The sequence below is a fragment of the Eubalaena glacialis genome, chromosome 9 (genome assembly GCF_028564815.1).
Source record: "Eubalaena glacialis isolate mEubGla1 chromosome 9, mEubGla1.1.hap2.+ XY, whole genome shotgun sequence".
In the NCBI taxonomy this organism is placed as follows: domain Eukaryota; kingdom Metazoa; phylum Chordata; class Mammalia; order Artiodactyla; family Balaenidae; genus Eubalaena; species Eubalaena glacialis.
The window spans coordinates 64968367-64985474 of record NC_083724.1 but is presented as its reverse complement, the minus strand read 5'-3'; the positions used below and the strand labels follow the sequence as shown (position 1 = coordinate 64985474).

The 17108-nt window shown below is 35.2% G+C and overlaps 1 protein-coding gene across 5 annotated transcripts in view; it reads left to right on the top strand.

The window, feature by feature from the left end:
• Nucleotides 1-17108, top strand: part of NFIB (nuclear factor I B) — a 228968-nt gene that overhangs the window by 190784 nt on the left and 21076 nt on the right. For 3 of the 5 annotated variants that reach the window (XM_061199062.1, XM_061199059.1, XM_061199061.1), the window contains exons 7-10: nt 2390-2524; nt 6370-6554; nt 10617-10782; nt 13844-13926. In XM_061199062.1, coding sequence (XP_061055045.1) covers nt 2390-2524; nt 6370-6554; nt 10617-10782; nt 13844-13926 — 569 coding nt within the window. The remainder of the gene's footprint in view (nt 1-2389; nt 2525-6369; nt 6555-10616; nt 10783-13843; nt 13927-17108) is intronic. The other 2 variants (XM_061199060.1, XM_061199063.1) reach the window with 2 other exon arrangements.

Genomic DNA, 17108 nt, shown 5'->3' with positions numbered 1-17108 from the left:
TTTGGCATTTTTAAGGTAACTTAGATGAAATGAACTTCCTTTGTCTATTTTTTAAATGGTTTAAAAAGTTTTTTTTTTTATATAGCAGCATTAATTGCTGTGGTTTTGTTAGTAAAAGTTTCTTTCCTTTTTTTTTTTTTTTTCTTTTTTAGAAAGATATAAGGAAATGGTACACTGACTCATCAAAGTTCTGATAGGTTAGTGACAGCCAGTTAGTCACAAATTGTAGCTTACAGCTACAAGTACGCCTGTCATTTTTTTGTAGACTATGATGTCTACTGTAGTTACAGTAGCATATGGATTCTTTACATGCCAGTGTGCTGAAAACATATATTTAATTTTATTGGATGCCTTTACCAGAGCTTAGGTAATTTTTTAAATGGTAAAACAGTGATAACTAGTTTCTTATATTAATAGCACCATGAAGATTTTTTTCTCATGTCAAAAAAAAGTTCTTAATTAAAAATACAAATTGTATATATATATTTTATGTGTGATAAAGTCTTGGGGTTTTTTTCTTTTAATAAAATTTTCTCCTTTTATGAGGAGAAATATGAAAATATTTCTTAAACTGAAATATTTATAGGTGAAATTATATGATGCCTGGGATTTGCTTCAAAGTAATGCAGGGGGAGGGAGTATAGATGGGGTAAAGATGAAATAATTGAAGAAGCTGAGTGATGAGTACTGGAGAAGAATCTATTATTATTCTGTCTACCTGTGTATATATTTAAAGTTTTTGATAATAGAAATCTAAACTTCATGGCTCATGTGATTTTTGGAACATTTTACTATACATTTATAAACCTCTGTAAAAATCAGCATTACTCTAGGTGTTGGAAGAAGGGTACATCTCTCCTTACCAACTGGAGTTCCGTCCTGAATTCCGTATTCCAACTAGCTGTATGGTACAGTCTCATGGTCACCCAAGATGATGACTTTCTAAATTAGTTATTTATTGAATTGGGTTAATTCTGTTGAAATATCGATTATTGCATTAGCTCTATCTCTACTCTTATTTCAAGTCTCATATCTGTCTTTTGGCAGTATTAAATATTTGTGGTATGAATGAATGAATGAAGCCCTGAATACGTCTCCTATCATAGCACTTTTTATCATTCCTTTTTAACTTGTCTGTATCCCCTGTCTAGATTTCAAGTTTTATAGAGGCTGAAGCCAAATCTAGGTCACAGTTGTGTCCCCAGTATCTAGCGCAGCGTCTGGCCTACACCAGACCTTCAGTAAATATCTATGGAATGAATGTAGTAATTAATTTATCTTCTTAAGTGGTATCCAGGATTACTGTCTTTATTTCAGCTAATTCATCCTCCATGTAGTTTCTGGAGGGATTGCTCTACACAGCAAATATGATCCTATTTTGCCCATCAATAGTGTTTTCTTATCAGGGTAAGCATTCAGACATTTATACATGAAATCTGAGACCCCTCATTGTGTGGGTCCTGCCAGCTGTTCGCTCCCTCTCTCATCTTTGTACTTCACCACTCCACAGACCATGTGTAGTGCTTACATATTTCATGCCCCCCTCCTTTGGAACATTTCCTCCTTCTGGGAATGTCAACCCCATCCATGTTTTAAACATGGTGTCACTGGGGGCACCATCCTTAACCTGGGGAAGCTGAGGTGATCACTGCCCCTGTGCAGTGAGGCTGGAGAAGGAGCAGCAAACACCGCAGCACCTCTGCTCTCAACACACTTTCTCCTTCTCGACTGTTGACAACCGTTTTTCCTCTTACCATTTTTCTCTTCGCTGACCGTGAATATCCCTACAGCAGCAGTTACTTTTTTATTTTTTGTAACATCCTCCCTTTACCTGGCAAATAGAGGAACCCAATAAATATTTGCAGAATGACCAAATTAAGGAATGTCTTTTTTGCTAAACAAGTAATGAGTTTTCCATAAAAGATGTTAAATCAGTGATAGATTATACTTACCGGCATACTCAAGGGTTGTTTTTCACATTTGCACCAGGTTTTCTCTATGTTTTCAGTCGGTCAAAAGACAAACCCCTGAATTGTATACATTTAAGAATGAAATGCTGAGGTTAAAAAAGACCTTGATGTGAACCAAGGGACCGAGGGAAACGTGATGCTTAGTTGTTCAGAAGTTCAAAATTTATTTAGTGGTCAGAATAATTCCGATGATACTGTTAATGAAGCCTTGGGTTAGCTTCAGTGGAGTTTCAAATATAGCTTCAGATATTTCAAAGCTCCAACGTAGCTGGGTCTTTGACCCTCAGTATGTATTTTGTAAAAGAGCAAAAAGTACAAAAATCATAAAATGTTGGAAAATGAGATCTCTTACTAGGTTGATGTGAACCTTGTATCTTAAGAAAGTCATAAAGCTTGGGCTTTCCTCTCTTTCTTTGCAGATATGTCTTCTCCGACTACTATGAAGAAGCCTGAAAAGCCATTGTTCAGCTCTACATCTCCACAAGATTCCTCCCCAAGATTGAGCACTTTCCCCCAGCACCACCATCCCGGAATACCTGGAGTTGCACACAGTGGTAAGGAGTTTCAAGCGTAGAAGAGAAACCTCCCTCTTGTTTGCAGAGCCTAAACCCTCAAGGATGGATCAAGGCTCTGTCCTTATAGCTAAGGTGACCTATTTTCTCAACCAAAGAGGGAGGGTCGTAATCTGATCCAAAAGATTTTTATTAATGTACGAGGAAAGATTTTAAAGCCATACAATTAAATAGCATCTGCATAATGTATTTTTAAATTGCCTGTATTGGAAAGATTACAGTCACAAAAAGTAAGAAAATATATAGTTATCTTAACAGTAGCTTCCAGGTTGGTCCTAATTTTATATATTTTACTAAGAGAAAGATGGAGTTTCAAGTATGCTGCTGACTTAGAGTATTTCCAGCAGCATTGATATATAGACACTATTTCCATAGATACTATTTTCTCTACAGAAATCAATATTTTAACTACTTTTTTGGGAGTAAAATTAATCAGAAAAATAAAAGAAGTACTTTTCTTTGACAATTATTTCATATACATGAATCCTTCCTGTGGGCTAGTACACTTGATATTATGTTTAATATCATAATTTAAATAGGAAAAAGAATCCAATATTTCACATTTATACTTTGAGGAACAATTAATGTTAAATCCTCTTTAAAAATTAAAAATGAGATATAATTCATAAGCAATACTCCATACTTTTTACCTATTGCTCTTAAACCCTAGAGAGGAGTAGTCTGAATTTTAGGTGGAGAAAGTTTATTATATAAAAAAAAATATGTTTATAGTGATATTCTTATTGCTTTAAATTTATGGTGAGACAACTCTTTATTCTTCAAAAAAACTGAATCTAGTTTTTAAACCTTTATTCTAGGGATATAACATCTGTTTATAATAAAGTTCTTAGCTTTGGTCTATAAATATATATTGATATGTATTGTCCCTATACTTAAAAATGCATGGCCTTCAATGCTATCATTAAGACAATTATAAAATTAAGAGAAGAATGTACAAGTCAGCTGTGGTATATAAAATTTTTTACATTTATTTATTGTACTACTAAGACAGATGAAAAAAATCAGTAACTATTTCATACATTTGTAACGTTGAGTATTTGGGCAAAATTAACTTAGAAGTCAAATCACCCATTTATTATGATATCTGATTAAAGTGTTCATATTTCTAATATTTGGAAAAAATTCAACAGTACATTTTTACATAATAAACCATGAGAGATCTAGATAAGCCTTCCACCTTTGTCCTTTACCATATATATGTTCAATATGTAATATATTAGGGCCTGTGGCAGACACCTTATCATGAGAAACAGTTTCTCTCCTTAAAGAGCTCATGGCATAGTGGGGAGAGAGAGGGACCATATCATCAGCCAGGCATCGAATATGAACAGGATTACATTCTTGGAGGAGGATTAGATACCTGGAAGGAGGTGTGTTCTCAACTGAAGTTTGAAGAGTGAATTCACCACAAGAAGGAACAAGCCAGGGGGACGGTCATTTCAGGCAGAGCGGACAGCGTGTATCAATGCAGTAGAGGTCATTGCAGCAAGGAACTGCCATATGTTGAAGGATCCGCAAATGTTGAAATGTGCCCTGAATAGGAGAGAGTGGCCAGAGATGAGGCCAAAGAAGTGCAGCAAGACTGGGTCTTAAAGCACTTGAGGTCTGTACAAACCTGTGAAGTTGTTGGGATTTTATTATTGAAGCAGTAGGGAGCCATTGAAAGATTCTTAGCAGAGAAGTTCTATGATTTAAATGATATTTTTTTTAAAAAATTATTAATTTGAGACTATACAGGATATATTGGAAGGAGCAAGACTGGAGGAAAGAAGGCAATTAGGAAGACTTTGTAATATCTAGGCAAGGAATACATAAATGTACATGTATGCATGCGTGTATGTATGAATTCTTTCATAATGAAGGGAAACATCTTTTGCCTTGTAGTTTGCTTTTCTTTCTTTAAAGGACTAGAATGACTTTTATTGATAAAGTATCCATTTTTACTTTCATTGGGAATTCTGCATTCTATCTAGTTTGTATCAGGCCAGCCAGAGCTTATTTGAGCATAAGTACTTGGGAGCCCAGAGATTTGAGCTCTGATTTGCTATGTACCAGTTCAGATCAAAAGAGATCTCTTCCAAAACTACTGATGCCAAATGATCTTAAAGCCCAGAGGACCCATGATGGAGCTATGTATATATCCTCCAAGGGTTTGTGTACAGATATAAGTAAAGACCGTGGTTAAATTGAGCTGAAATTAAGAGCACTTCAACACTAAGTCAAAAGATGTGCAATTTAATTTAGGCGTTGGCATTTTCTTAAATTATACATTCAAGTGTGTATACTTCTTAAATAAAGTAGTATTTCAACAAGGAGTTTTGCTTTAAGAAATATGTAATTGTTCTCTGAAATGCATCCCTTTGATGGAGGATGCTCAAACTTCAGTGTGTGCAAAGATTACGTGGGGCACTTGTTTAAAATGCACTTTCTGGTGCCTCACCCCTGGAGGTCCTCATCTAGTAGGTCTGTGGTTAGGCCCAGGAATCTGTACTGTAGCAACAATCCAGAGGATTCTGAGTTCCCTGGACATTCAGGGAGCAGAGTTGTGACCATAAAACTGAGTTTATGGTTCTTCTATGATGTACATTTTAAATTTCTTGTATCTTCTGAAAAAGCTTTCTTTGGGGAAGATAAGGAAGATCCCTTAAGGGTAATTTTTTTTGTACGTAATTACAAAGCTGGAGATAAGTCATTCCAGATGATTTTCATTTATAGGTCATGGAAGGAACTTATTTTTCATATTGTTTGCTACATTGTCTCATAAAACACTAAACATTTATCATATAAATTTCCTATGATCTGGATCAAAATAGTAAATAGAAATAGACAGTTAATCTTCACTTCTATATATACTGGTTGGTACTCTTAAATTGTACTTATGTAAAGTACAAATTCAACATTATGGAGATAATGATTGTGCAATTGTATTCTTTCCCCATTTTTAAACTTAAGCATTTTATTTTAAAAACTAAATAGTAAATTATGATCACACTAATTTTGAAAAATTACAGTAAAATTAAACATTATGTATATCACATATGTTTTGTACATTATTTCTCTTTATAAAATATGTGATTTATGGGTAAGTTAATATGCCTATATGAAAGTTTAAATTTGCATTTCTGAGGGTTTTGTTCTTGGTCTTATCTCAATAATGTCTTTTGAGCTACATGTAGTAAAAGTTAGAGTAGGAAGAAAATAGAACTCTTTTGGTTTTAAAAGGAACCTTTTCATTAAAAAAAAGAGCTCCCAGGTTTATGTTCAAATATTCCAAAGCATTTATACAATGATCAGGTAATTATTCAGGACATTACTAATTATTGGCTTCCCTTCTAAATAATGCAAAATATTTACTTAAAATTGGAGTACACTTCTGTTTTGAATTTTGGTAGAAAATGTGTGGGTCCCCTGCCCTCTACTTAATGCTGTGACTTGGTCTGTACTTAGGAGACAAAGACTTTTTCATCAAAGAATGTGTTCTGATGGGAAATAACTTTGCTTAAAGAAATATTTTATGAATTATTGGCTTAACCTATAAAAGAGAACCTTCTTTTTTTTAAACCATTCATAGATCTAGAAAGCAAGATTGTTCATTCCCTAGACTGAAGGTGATATCTGTGTGGGCTTAGCAGTCCTGGCATGGAGGATAATAGTAAAAGACTAGCTTATTTTAAGAGAGTTTGGTTAAATCAGAGGGAGGAAATGAAGAGCCTTCGGTTGTATAGTTTCCCAGGATTCTGTAGGATTGGGACGGAGCAGTATGGCCAACAGCTAATAAGTCCTCTTTCCTTTCCTGTCTCCTGCAGTCATCTCAACTCGGACTCCACCTCCACCCTCACCGTTGCCATTTCCAACACAAGCTATTCTCCCTCCAGCCCCATCGAGCTACTTCTCTCATCCAACAATCAGATATCCTCCCCACCTGAATCCTCAGGATACTCTGAAGAACTATGTACCTTCGTATGACCCATCAAGTCCGCAAACCAGCCAGGTAAAAATGAGAGAGAACATAGAATTAAAGCACAGGTCTAACGGTAAGCCCTGAAGCTTACTTAGACAGTGTGTCTGGCAGAACAGCAGGCTTTTGAAATCCATCTTCAGGAAGTTTCTTGGTGACTCACTAAGTTTTTATTGAAAGGTGGCTGAATGACAGGTAGGAAGTGTGTTGCCCCAAAGGAAGGGGCACATTTGTGAAGATGTTCTTGGTTTGATGTTTTGGCATTTTCATTGAGTGAAGAGAAAGTTAATGCAGAAGGTCCACTGACAAAAATGTTCTGAGCTGGAGTTCACACCTCTAAAATACCTGGTTTGACACAGAGACAAAGTGCTTATTTCAGGCAGAAGCGAAGTATGAGCTAAGATAAACACACACAAAAGACCTTACAGTTGTATTTATAGACCAACTATTAGGTATTAAAATAAGCTTTGGTAATGTAAACATTTTCAGTGTTTGATGACTACTTGAATATTCTTTGCTCAGACATGACTATGTTTCATAATGAGTGACATTACCAGAAGTCTTTTTTTTTTTTAATTTTTATAATGGTAAACACTGTGCAGTGGCTTTAAGGATTCTTTGTATAAGTGTAGTGACTCGTGTGCCTTCCTCATTCCCTAAACATGTGGTTTCTCCTATGGAGAGGTCACTTCATGGGGATTTGGTATAAGAGGATTTTCCACAATCAAGTAGACAGTCTGCCAAAGCTGGGTCTATCAATCATCATAATATCCAAAATCTGTAATGTAATTTCGATCTTATGGTCTGGTATTTGGCTCTGCTATTTTACCTCCAAGACTCCTGTCCACTTCTTATCACCTTTTTTAACGCTCTGTGGGATTTTCATAAGTGTTCTGTCATTAATGCTGTTCATTTACTAAAATGCCAGTAAACAGTATGTGCATATTAATTTAGAATTAACAAAGAAAGATCTGAAAAAAAAATCCCTTTGGTCTTAATTTAATTGTTAACATGGAGCAAAATGGTCCCTTCTGATTTTTTTGTGTGTGTGTGAGTAACAACATATCCAGCGCTATTTGGGTTACTTAAAATTAAGTTACCTGTACTTTTAGCTCCATTGACTAGTAATACTAAACTAAGTATACTGTTCTTGAATTTTGAATTTAAAGTTAAATGATTTGTGTTTTAGAAGAAAATGTTCAAATGGTGTAGCACTTTTAATGACTGTAATAATAATTACTAAGTAAAACAGTAGGATCTTGGTATATCAATTTAGAAGTAAAATTTGCTGTCAGAGCATGGATTCAAAAGTCTCAGTTCCATAGAGCATTTTGCTAGACTCAGCTGGGAACAGTGTACACAAGGTCTGATTTTAATTTGTGTAGAATTTCCATGAATAACAAAGTCTAATTAAGACATCCATTAAAAGTCCTTAACGTTAATTCAGTGTGGAAAATCTTAGAGTTCCATTGGATTTTTTTTTTTTAACTGATGTCTTAATTAGGCGCTGTTAGGGGAAAAATTATGCAAATTAAAATCAGGGCCTTAGTGTTCTGCATTTCTTTAATTATTCAGTGCTTGTTTTACGTATATTTCAATTTCTTTATAAGTTAAGAGGGCATGTTAGGTGATAATCTGCCTATATTGTTCTCAGTTTTTCTTCATATTTTCAAGGTAAAGACCCAGCTTCGAGAAGCATCTTACTCTCATCTCAATTAAAAAAAAAAATTCCCTCTCAGGATTTTGTATAATAGGAGCAATGTACTATAAGTAGGATAATCCTTTCCTAATGCTGTTCATCTTCAGATAAGATGTCTCTCTTTTCATATCTACAATATGAAAGTTCATCTATTAACAACCTTAAAAGAGAAGCTTTATAGTGTAGCTTCATCTGTTTGAACCAACAGAAAACTGAAAAGAAATAACCCTTCCATTCTTCTGACCCTGAGTTTCAGGAAAGTTGTCTATATTGGCTTGGGAATTCTTTCTTTGTCACTTTCACTTTTTTTAAATGAGAGAAACATCTGTTTGTTGGTTTATGTCAACTCAATTCCAGTAGACAAAGCTTGCAGGGTGGGCAAGGTAATATATTTGGTGGCAGCATTTTCTTGACAATATTGTTATTTTTCTCTTCCACGCTCTCAGGTAGGTACTGTCAAACTGTTTTGGTGAACACAATATACAGAAAGGGTTTTTACCATCGAATGTACTACCAGTGATAAAACATGATCACTCTTTTTTTCTTGGGGGAGATATATAAAGCAGTCTTTTGCAGTGGTCGCATAACCAAAAGTTGATGGTCTTCTTTAGAAACAAATTGCTTTTTCCCTTTGAAAGGAAAAGTGGGTCTTTATTATAAACTGCAGAGTTGTTTTTGCAGGAACATTATATCTGCTTTGATGTTTAACTTCAACTCAAAACCAGGTAATTTGCACTTCAAAATAGGGCTCTTAATATTCACCTTTTTAGCTCTAAAAATCAGGAAAAAATGAGTACTTGTTGACCTGTTGTCAACTGTTCCTTTCCAGTATCCTCCAGGGCTGCACTGATTTTGACTGTTAAGTCGAGCAACTGAGATGCTTTGTCCTCCCCACAGCAGTTTGGAGATTAATTGCATTGCTGCTACACCGATTAGAGTGAGACAGTCATGCTATTTAATGGAATATTTTAAATAAAATTAGTCTAAGATATAACTCACTCCTAGGTCTCCATAGGGGGAAAAAATCTGGTCAGTTTTCCTGACTTAAATACCTAATTTACTCATGATGAATATTCAGGATATTCAAAAGTTCATTTTCTTTATAGAATAAATAATGTGGCCTCTGAGGCACCCAACTAAGACTTACTTCACGTCTCTAAGTTCTAATAGTTAAGTGTTCTTAGCTGTTTATCTTTTTCTTTAAAGAAATGTCTACTTGTAATTTATGTGCAGGCATTGAGATAAATATTCTGTTTTATTGCTTTTTTGACTTTAAAAGTGGTACAGATTATAAAGACTAAATATTTCTGGAGAACACCCTCATAGCAAATTGTTATGTACGTTATGTACTGGTGAATTCCAACATGAGCATAATTAAAAATAGCATTCTCTGTCTAGAAAAATACATTCCAGTATTTCTTCAAACAGTGTACCCTTAGAATTTTGTCTCCCACTATGGACACTATTTTTGTACTGGGGCTAAAACTCAGATAATAATATCTTTTCTATCACTGCCTAGCAGATTTTCTCTTTAATTCTCACAAATGTCAACAATCAATGTTTTGTGTAACTCTCCATGCCCAGCAATGGAAGAGTAACTCAAAAAGCAGAGTATATTTGATTGCCCTCTGCTTCACTTCAGCACATTTTAATTTACGTTGGAAATCTTTTATTTGTAGGTGTAGGGTTGGACCTAGTTCAGCTTTTTATATCCTTGTGTGGACCCTGGAATTTTAAATGTTTAAAATATCATTCTACCTGCTTATATTAGTAAATCGTCACAAGTCGAGTGGAGATTCTAGAATCGAAATTGCCTGATGTATGTTTCTGAGTGCACCTGTGTGTGAGCAAGGGCTAGCATTTTTGTATGCCAAAGAATAGGCCTTGACTATAAATGATGGGAATTGTTGAGTTTGACGCCTTTGGTCTCCTAGAAATTCTTGTCTTCCTTGTCTCAGTGATATCATCATTTAGGTAAACTTTGTGTTCTGAAAGCCACAAGTGACCATGAAGAGCAGATAAGAAGGTAGCACTGATTCTAATTCTCACTAGCTCAGTAAGGACTTCTATTTTAGCCTCGGGCTCAGCATTGAAGTCTCCACTTGAGTTTTCTGTCCAACTCAGTGGAAGGATCAGTTCTACCTGGCTCTCGGGGTGTTGTAAAGATGACTAAACCTATATAAAATGCTTTGAAGCTGAAGACTTTCTTTTAAATGCTGCTGCGTCTTACGACTACTAACCACTGATGAGCCTCTCTGACTCAGATCTGAGAGAGCTTGTGTGGCGGTTGCACACAGCACGTGGGGTCCACTCAGCTGAGTGTGCTGAGGGGAGTTGTTGGATAAGACGACTGCCTTTTGGAGTGTTTCACCCGGCATTCTGTTTTTGTTTTGTAGCCTAACAGCAGTGGTCAAGTAGTAGGGAAAGTGCCTGGCCATTTCACTCCTGTCTTGGCACCCTCTCCCCATCCCAGTGCAGTGCGACCTGTGACCCTGACCATGACAGATACTAAACCCATCACTACATCCACTGAAGGTGAGGCAGCTTCACCTACAGCAACCAGTAAGTATTTCTGTAGGAAATGAGAAATGTCCATCAAAGGCGCCATTGGATATCTGATCCAAGGTGGAAAACACGGCAACTTTTCCAGCTACCCAACCAGATGGAGATTTCTCATTTATGTGGAACTAGCAGGCATGAATGTGGCCTGGCTCTCACAAGCTCTCTCTTATCAAATTTCACTCAGTGCATCCTATTTGAAAAGGGAGAAGCTTATTTGTTTGAGTAAATAGCTATAACAAAAATAATAAGTCATGCCTGCTTGTTCAAGGTATACATTGAAAATGCACTGAATAACATAACAGTGTGCAAGGTTTTTATATCACCCGAAGAGAGATTAGATAATCGTTAGTTATTGGAGCATTCCTATAGAAATTAAGCCCTTTCATGAGGCAGGCTGAATCAGTACCTCTGTAAGATAATTGCATGTTTACATCACTGCAGGTTATGTCATTGTGAGAAACAGTCACACAATGTTGGGTGGAGAAAACATTTCAGAGTTTAGTATTAGGCACATGTAAGCTACCTGCACTTTCATTGTCTTCAACTTTAAAAACATTTTTTTGATTATTTAGCCTATTATGGTGCATCAGGTATTATGATTTTTAGCATGGCCATAACATTTTAAATGTCAGAGATTTAGCCAGTGAATTTACATAGCACATACCAATAACCCAAATGATTCCTTTGCTTCTTTGTATAGAGTACTCATAAGTACACAAGGAGTTATTACACAGTTTTTCAATTGGCTTCATCCAAACTGCCAGCTTTTTAGAACTGGAGCTGGTGTGTACAGATTGGTAAAGTGGAATGATAAAATTCCAGTCAGGAGGAATTAGCATGCTTCTCGTCAATTATACTTATATCTTAAATCCAGAGCTTCTATTTTCATTTTTAGAACAAGAAAATCCCTATGCTCTGGAAATTCCTGTGTGAAATTACAGAGATTTAGAAGTACCACTGGTTCTTTCTTTCTTGGCCATTGGAAAGTGCTCTTTTTTTGTGGCCTCTGAAAGACTAGGAAGGAACCCTACAAGAAAAACGGACAATACTTGGAGTGTACAGTGAACTTAGCATTTCTTTCTCAAAATTCATGAGGCCCCATCAAATAATAAAACCATACAAGCTTGTAATTCCCATCAGTAATCATTAATTCTCAGTAACTGGTCTGTTGATAGAGGGTCCTACACTAGTGAACACTTCCCTGAATGCACAGATGGATGAGACCCAGTCAAGGAAGACTAAGAATCCTTTGTGCTACAGGTTAGCTATGTACATTACAGTCACTAAAATATTACATCCAAATTTTAAAAGTGGATGCCTTGGGCATCTTTGAGCAAACAAAGTCAACAATTTAAATAAAAGCAAATAGAAAACAAAGATTTTTAAGTAGTTGAAAGTTCCAGAAACTTCTGGTACCTACTCTTATAGTGTCATTAATAGATTAGATTCAAGGGAAGATCAGACCGAAACGATCATAGCTTACCTATGGGAGTACTGTCAGCCTGTTTGTTAATGAATTGTTCTTATACTCACATACAGGTTGATCAAAAAGACATCTTATTTGACTTATAAAATCACAAAATATTCAAAGGAATGTTTTGGTTGTATAAAGATGGCTGCATCAGTCCATTTTCCACTCCTGCACAAAAGCGATATAGGGAGTCATCCTTCTTTCCTATAAACAAAGTTGTCGCTGCACCTCCCCAGGCACCACTGATGAGAAATTAGCCATTGAATTCATAAATCAGGAAAATTAAGGAAAACACAGAGGCCAAGGAAACCTCTTTCTCGTGGTTGAAAAGAAAGAATAGCACAGACTTGGTGCCCACTCTCTAAGGGTGAGGCTCGTCTTCAATGGTGTGCGTTGAATTCCAGAGGTCTGGAGATTGAATAGGGGCCACTGGCTGCTTAGGGCTGCTCTTGCGTGAGCCCTTCATTCAGGAATAACTAAAAGGTGAATTGTGAGCATCTTCACTGTTTCAAAAAGTTGACCTAACAAAGCCTCAATGGGCCAAATGAACATGGCAGAATTAATGTATTCGTTTTAAAAACGCCTTTTAAGAATTAACGTCTAGATTCCTCATTAATCTGATGGTTTTAGACCAAATATTACAGCTTTCTTCAGACCTATAAATGTAACATAAATGATGAAAATTTAGTTTTTCTGTTTATTCTGACATGGAACAATGAGATTGCTTAGTGCTGGGAAGATACATTGGTCCTTTCCTTTGTGAAAAGGAACAAACATCTTCAGGACTAGGGAGATGTTTTCTTTGAAAAATTCGCTCTGCACCAAAAAGTACCTGTATAAAAAGTACTTGCAAGGTGAGACCGTAATAATTTAAGGAGTGTTCACCATATGTCAACTCCCTCTCTGGACCAATCACAAAAAATTGACTTTTTGTGCTTATGGAAAAGAAATGATTTTTTTCAGAAACATTTCTATCAAACTTAAGGTCATTTTCACATTAAATAAAATACTGAGCTAATTCATTCTATATGATATAATAAAATAGCCTTCTCCTTTATGTTAATAATATTAGATATTCTTTTTAGTAAGACTTTTCAGCAAGACATTTTTCATCCTATATCATCAAGCACATCTGCTTAAATCCCATCATTTAAAGCTTTCACTTTTTCCTGACAGACTTTCAGTCTGCTTTTACATTTAGAATCACAGACCATCATTGATTATCCCATTATTAGACAACCAATATCTGGTAAGAAGGTACATCTAGGAAAGGGACCCTTCTATTTAGCCAGTCCTTGGTACTCCTGCAAGACTGTAACCAGAGCATGTGTGAGATGCCCACACCAAAGGATGGGATATGGTTACTGGATAGATTTTTGGGGAGGGGGATAAACCAGTCGACTTGAGGTCAACTGTCATTTATATCAGTGGTATTCACTCACACGAAAGAGAAGAGAAATAAAGACATTGTGTTTTGGTTTTTTTTTTTTTTGGTTGCAAGTCCCACTTCTCTGGGTTTCTTTTGCGTGGACAGGTTGTTCATTTGATAGTTCGCAATTTTTATCTTTGTTTTTGTTCTTCCTTAATCAGCCTACACAGCCTCAGGCACATCTCAAGCCAATCGATATGTGGGACTAAGCCCAAGAGACCCATCCTTCCTACATCAGCAACAGGTGGGCAAGTTTCACCCAGGTGTGATGGTGTAGCCACGCTTTTGCATTGGTGCTTTTTCTCCATGCTGCCTCTCAGATCTTGACTCAGAATGGGGCTCACGGGGCTTCTGAGAAAGAAATTGATCATTTCATTTTCCAAAATATCTTCTCATTTATCCATTGTTTCTCGCCTCTCTAAACAGGGTGTCTCAAATTGCCTCAAGACCTTTTCCTTCTCTGTAGCATATTTCATAACATCCATGAATAAACAGTGTTTCAGCCAGAGTATTTTTCTGTCTTACTGGCTATTGAGAGCTTACCAGCCTATACCTTCCAAAGACAAAAATTGTCCATTGATTTAAAAGCCAATTAAAGTAGGAGCACTACACAATTCACAATTTGTGTTTTTTTGAGCTCTTTCATATTTTCCAGATGTTTTACTCCTCATTTTGGTATTTTAGTCCAAGAAGATGAGTTTTGAAGCTAAAATCTCAGGCGACGCATCCTTCCTATTTTAATAGGTTTAAATTGGTTTACTGATTTCAGATGTGATAAAACACTTTTTTTTGGTTCTGCTTTCTCACATCATTTATGTTTCAAGTAGCATTTTAAATTTCACATCTCATTAATGCTGTAAATTTAATGCAAATGAAGTGTTTACCCAAACTGTGAAAATATACAGCCAGGATTAATGGTAGCTTATAAACAAATTAGCCATAGTAAGAAGCGTGGACCATACAAATACAGAAATCCCACGATTCTAGTTATGGGATGACAGAAATCATTCTAAACACTTCCAAATTTAAATATATTTTATGATGCATATGTTTGCTGCTCTCAAGTTTTGATAGCAGAGCAGTTTGAAATTAACAGTGTGCAAAATATTGCATAGGGAAAAATGTCTATAATGAATCAGAAAGAGCTGGTATTAGTGAGCTTGCTCTTCATTTATAATATAAGTTGTATGTGCAACTGAGTTTTTACAGATGTAGCGAACCTGCGCAGGTACTCATGCCAGCTTCTTTTGTTCTAGGCTTGTCCACCTAGTTTATGCTTATCATGCCTATCTGTGCCTCGTGTGGAACTTTCAAGTCCTGCCCAGTTGCAGGCCAAGGTGGCAGACTGCTTATATTAAAGGTCACCACATGCAGAGTTCAGAGAAAATCGTAAAGATGATAGCTTATTCAAGATACTTGATGTTTTGCCAGGTTTAAAAAAAAGCAAAACAAAACAAAACAAAAGAGTGAGAGCTAACTAAAAACATCTGTACACAGTTATGAAAATACCAAATAATAATTAGTGGTTTTGCCAGCCATTGGCTTTTCAACGTAATTTTCTGAAATGTTGCTTTTTTTCACCTCTAAAATTGCTATAATATGAAATGTGCTATAATTACTGTAATGTGGTTCTATTTGACAAATGTATATGTTCCTTGTGTTTTTTAAAAACATATGCAGGATTCATAGGTTTAGAAACTTATTCTCTTACAAATCATTTCACATATTTTCAGAAATATTCTTGTCATGAGACTTGCATTCTTAATGACATGTCTCTAGTTTTCAGTTAACTTTTAATTCATAGAATCGTGCCTCTGTTATTTAAACCTTTAGCCCAAACACATTTAGAATATTATAACCACTTTCATGTCTTTAGAAGCAATCTTCCCATCCTCCTGTCCTATCCTAAGGCAGCTTTAATTTTTTAATTTATAATTTATGACTGTCATTAGAGCCTCATGTAATTATGATCACAAAAATTGATTACATAAAAGTTATTTCTCCTTTCACATGTCCAAGGATAAATCAAGAAAACTTAATGAGCACCAGGAAAATACTAGCCTTAACGTAGATAGAGTTCTGAGCACATTTTAATTGAAAAAAATATATATATATATATATATATATGTGTGTATATATATATGAGTTCCAGAACTACAAACTTTTTTCATCAAAGGCCACCACTTGTTATTTAAGTAGACAATGTCAAGTGAAGACCTCTTACAATATAAATATGATTAGATGGGTCAAATATGGTGTACATTTATGGAATATATAATGTGTATTGATCTTTGAAAGAAAAATTATATAAGCTCCATAATGAAAAATACAATGTTCAGTTTTAAGTGCCATACAGACAGATAATTTGTCCTCTGTATAATGAAAGAATTAGTGCTACTTTTTGAATTGAAGAAGCCCAGTATGCCAATTCATAATAAGCTACAATTTGAGGCATGCAGAAAATGAGTATATATGCGTATCATACTATACATGTATATTACTAAACTAAGGCTCTAGTTAAAAGCTTTCAATTACTTTAATCCTTTCAAATTTTAACAGAATCCTAGAGATGAAGTTTTATGTTTACTGTCCAGGAACAGAGGGACAGAAACAGTTTAAATGACTTCAGTAGAGTAAAGGTTATTCTTTCGTACAGCAGAAATGAGATTGATTTACTGTGTCCTTTCATTACTTTCCAAAGATTTAAAAGAGACCACTCTTCTAGCAGCAGGTTTTAAATGCATTTGGTTTAAAGTACTCAGTGATGAATGGAAAGAAAAATCAAGGGGTACATGAAATAAAGGTAATCAATCATTTTATATTAGCTAGGAGAAATTCAAAATTAGAAAGGCAATGGTTTTAGTCTGAGAGAGTTCTTTTAAACATTCCCCTTAGCTTTTAATATACATGACCCCTTAAGAATAAATATTGTCACCAGGTACATTCTTCAGTTTATTGGTGACTGCTTTATAAAGATTTATCCTTTCAGGTTATGAAAAGTATTGATGTGCATTGTTGAGTGCTATTTTTTTCTTAGAAAAGAACTTTAATATAGCCTACATAAATTAGAGATAACAATAAATTTTAAATTGTTGAATAATTTTGACTATCTTATAAATAATCTTTCCACACAATGACACTAAAGCAGAGCTTTCAATATAATTATTCCTAACACACAAGGACACTGACTTCTTAAATTAAGATGGGAAATATTAAAATTAACCCTGTACTCCACTGGTAAGAGTAATACATTCATTTTGGCAAATCTGAATACGAAAAGCATAAGCTTTTATAACCATTAACTTGGTATACATGCAGTTGTTATTAGTAATTATACATCACTGTGCTCCTTTTTATAATGGTTATTACTGATCAATACTGGTTGCTAACTGCCTTGAAATAGTAGTTTTTCTGACACAGGAATTC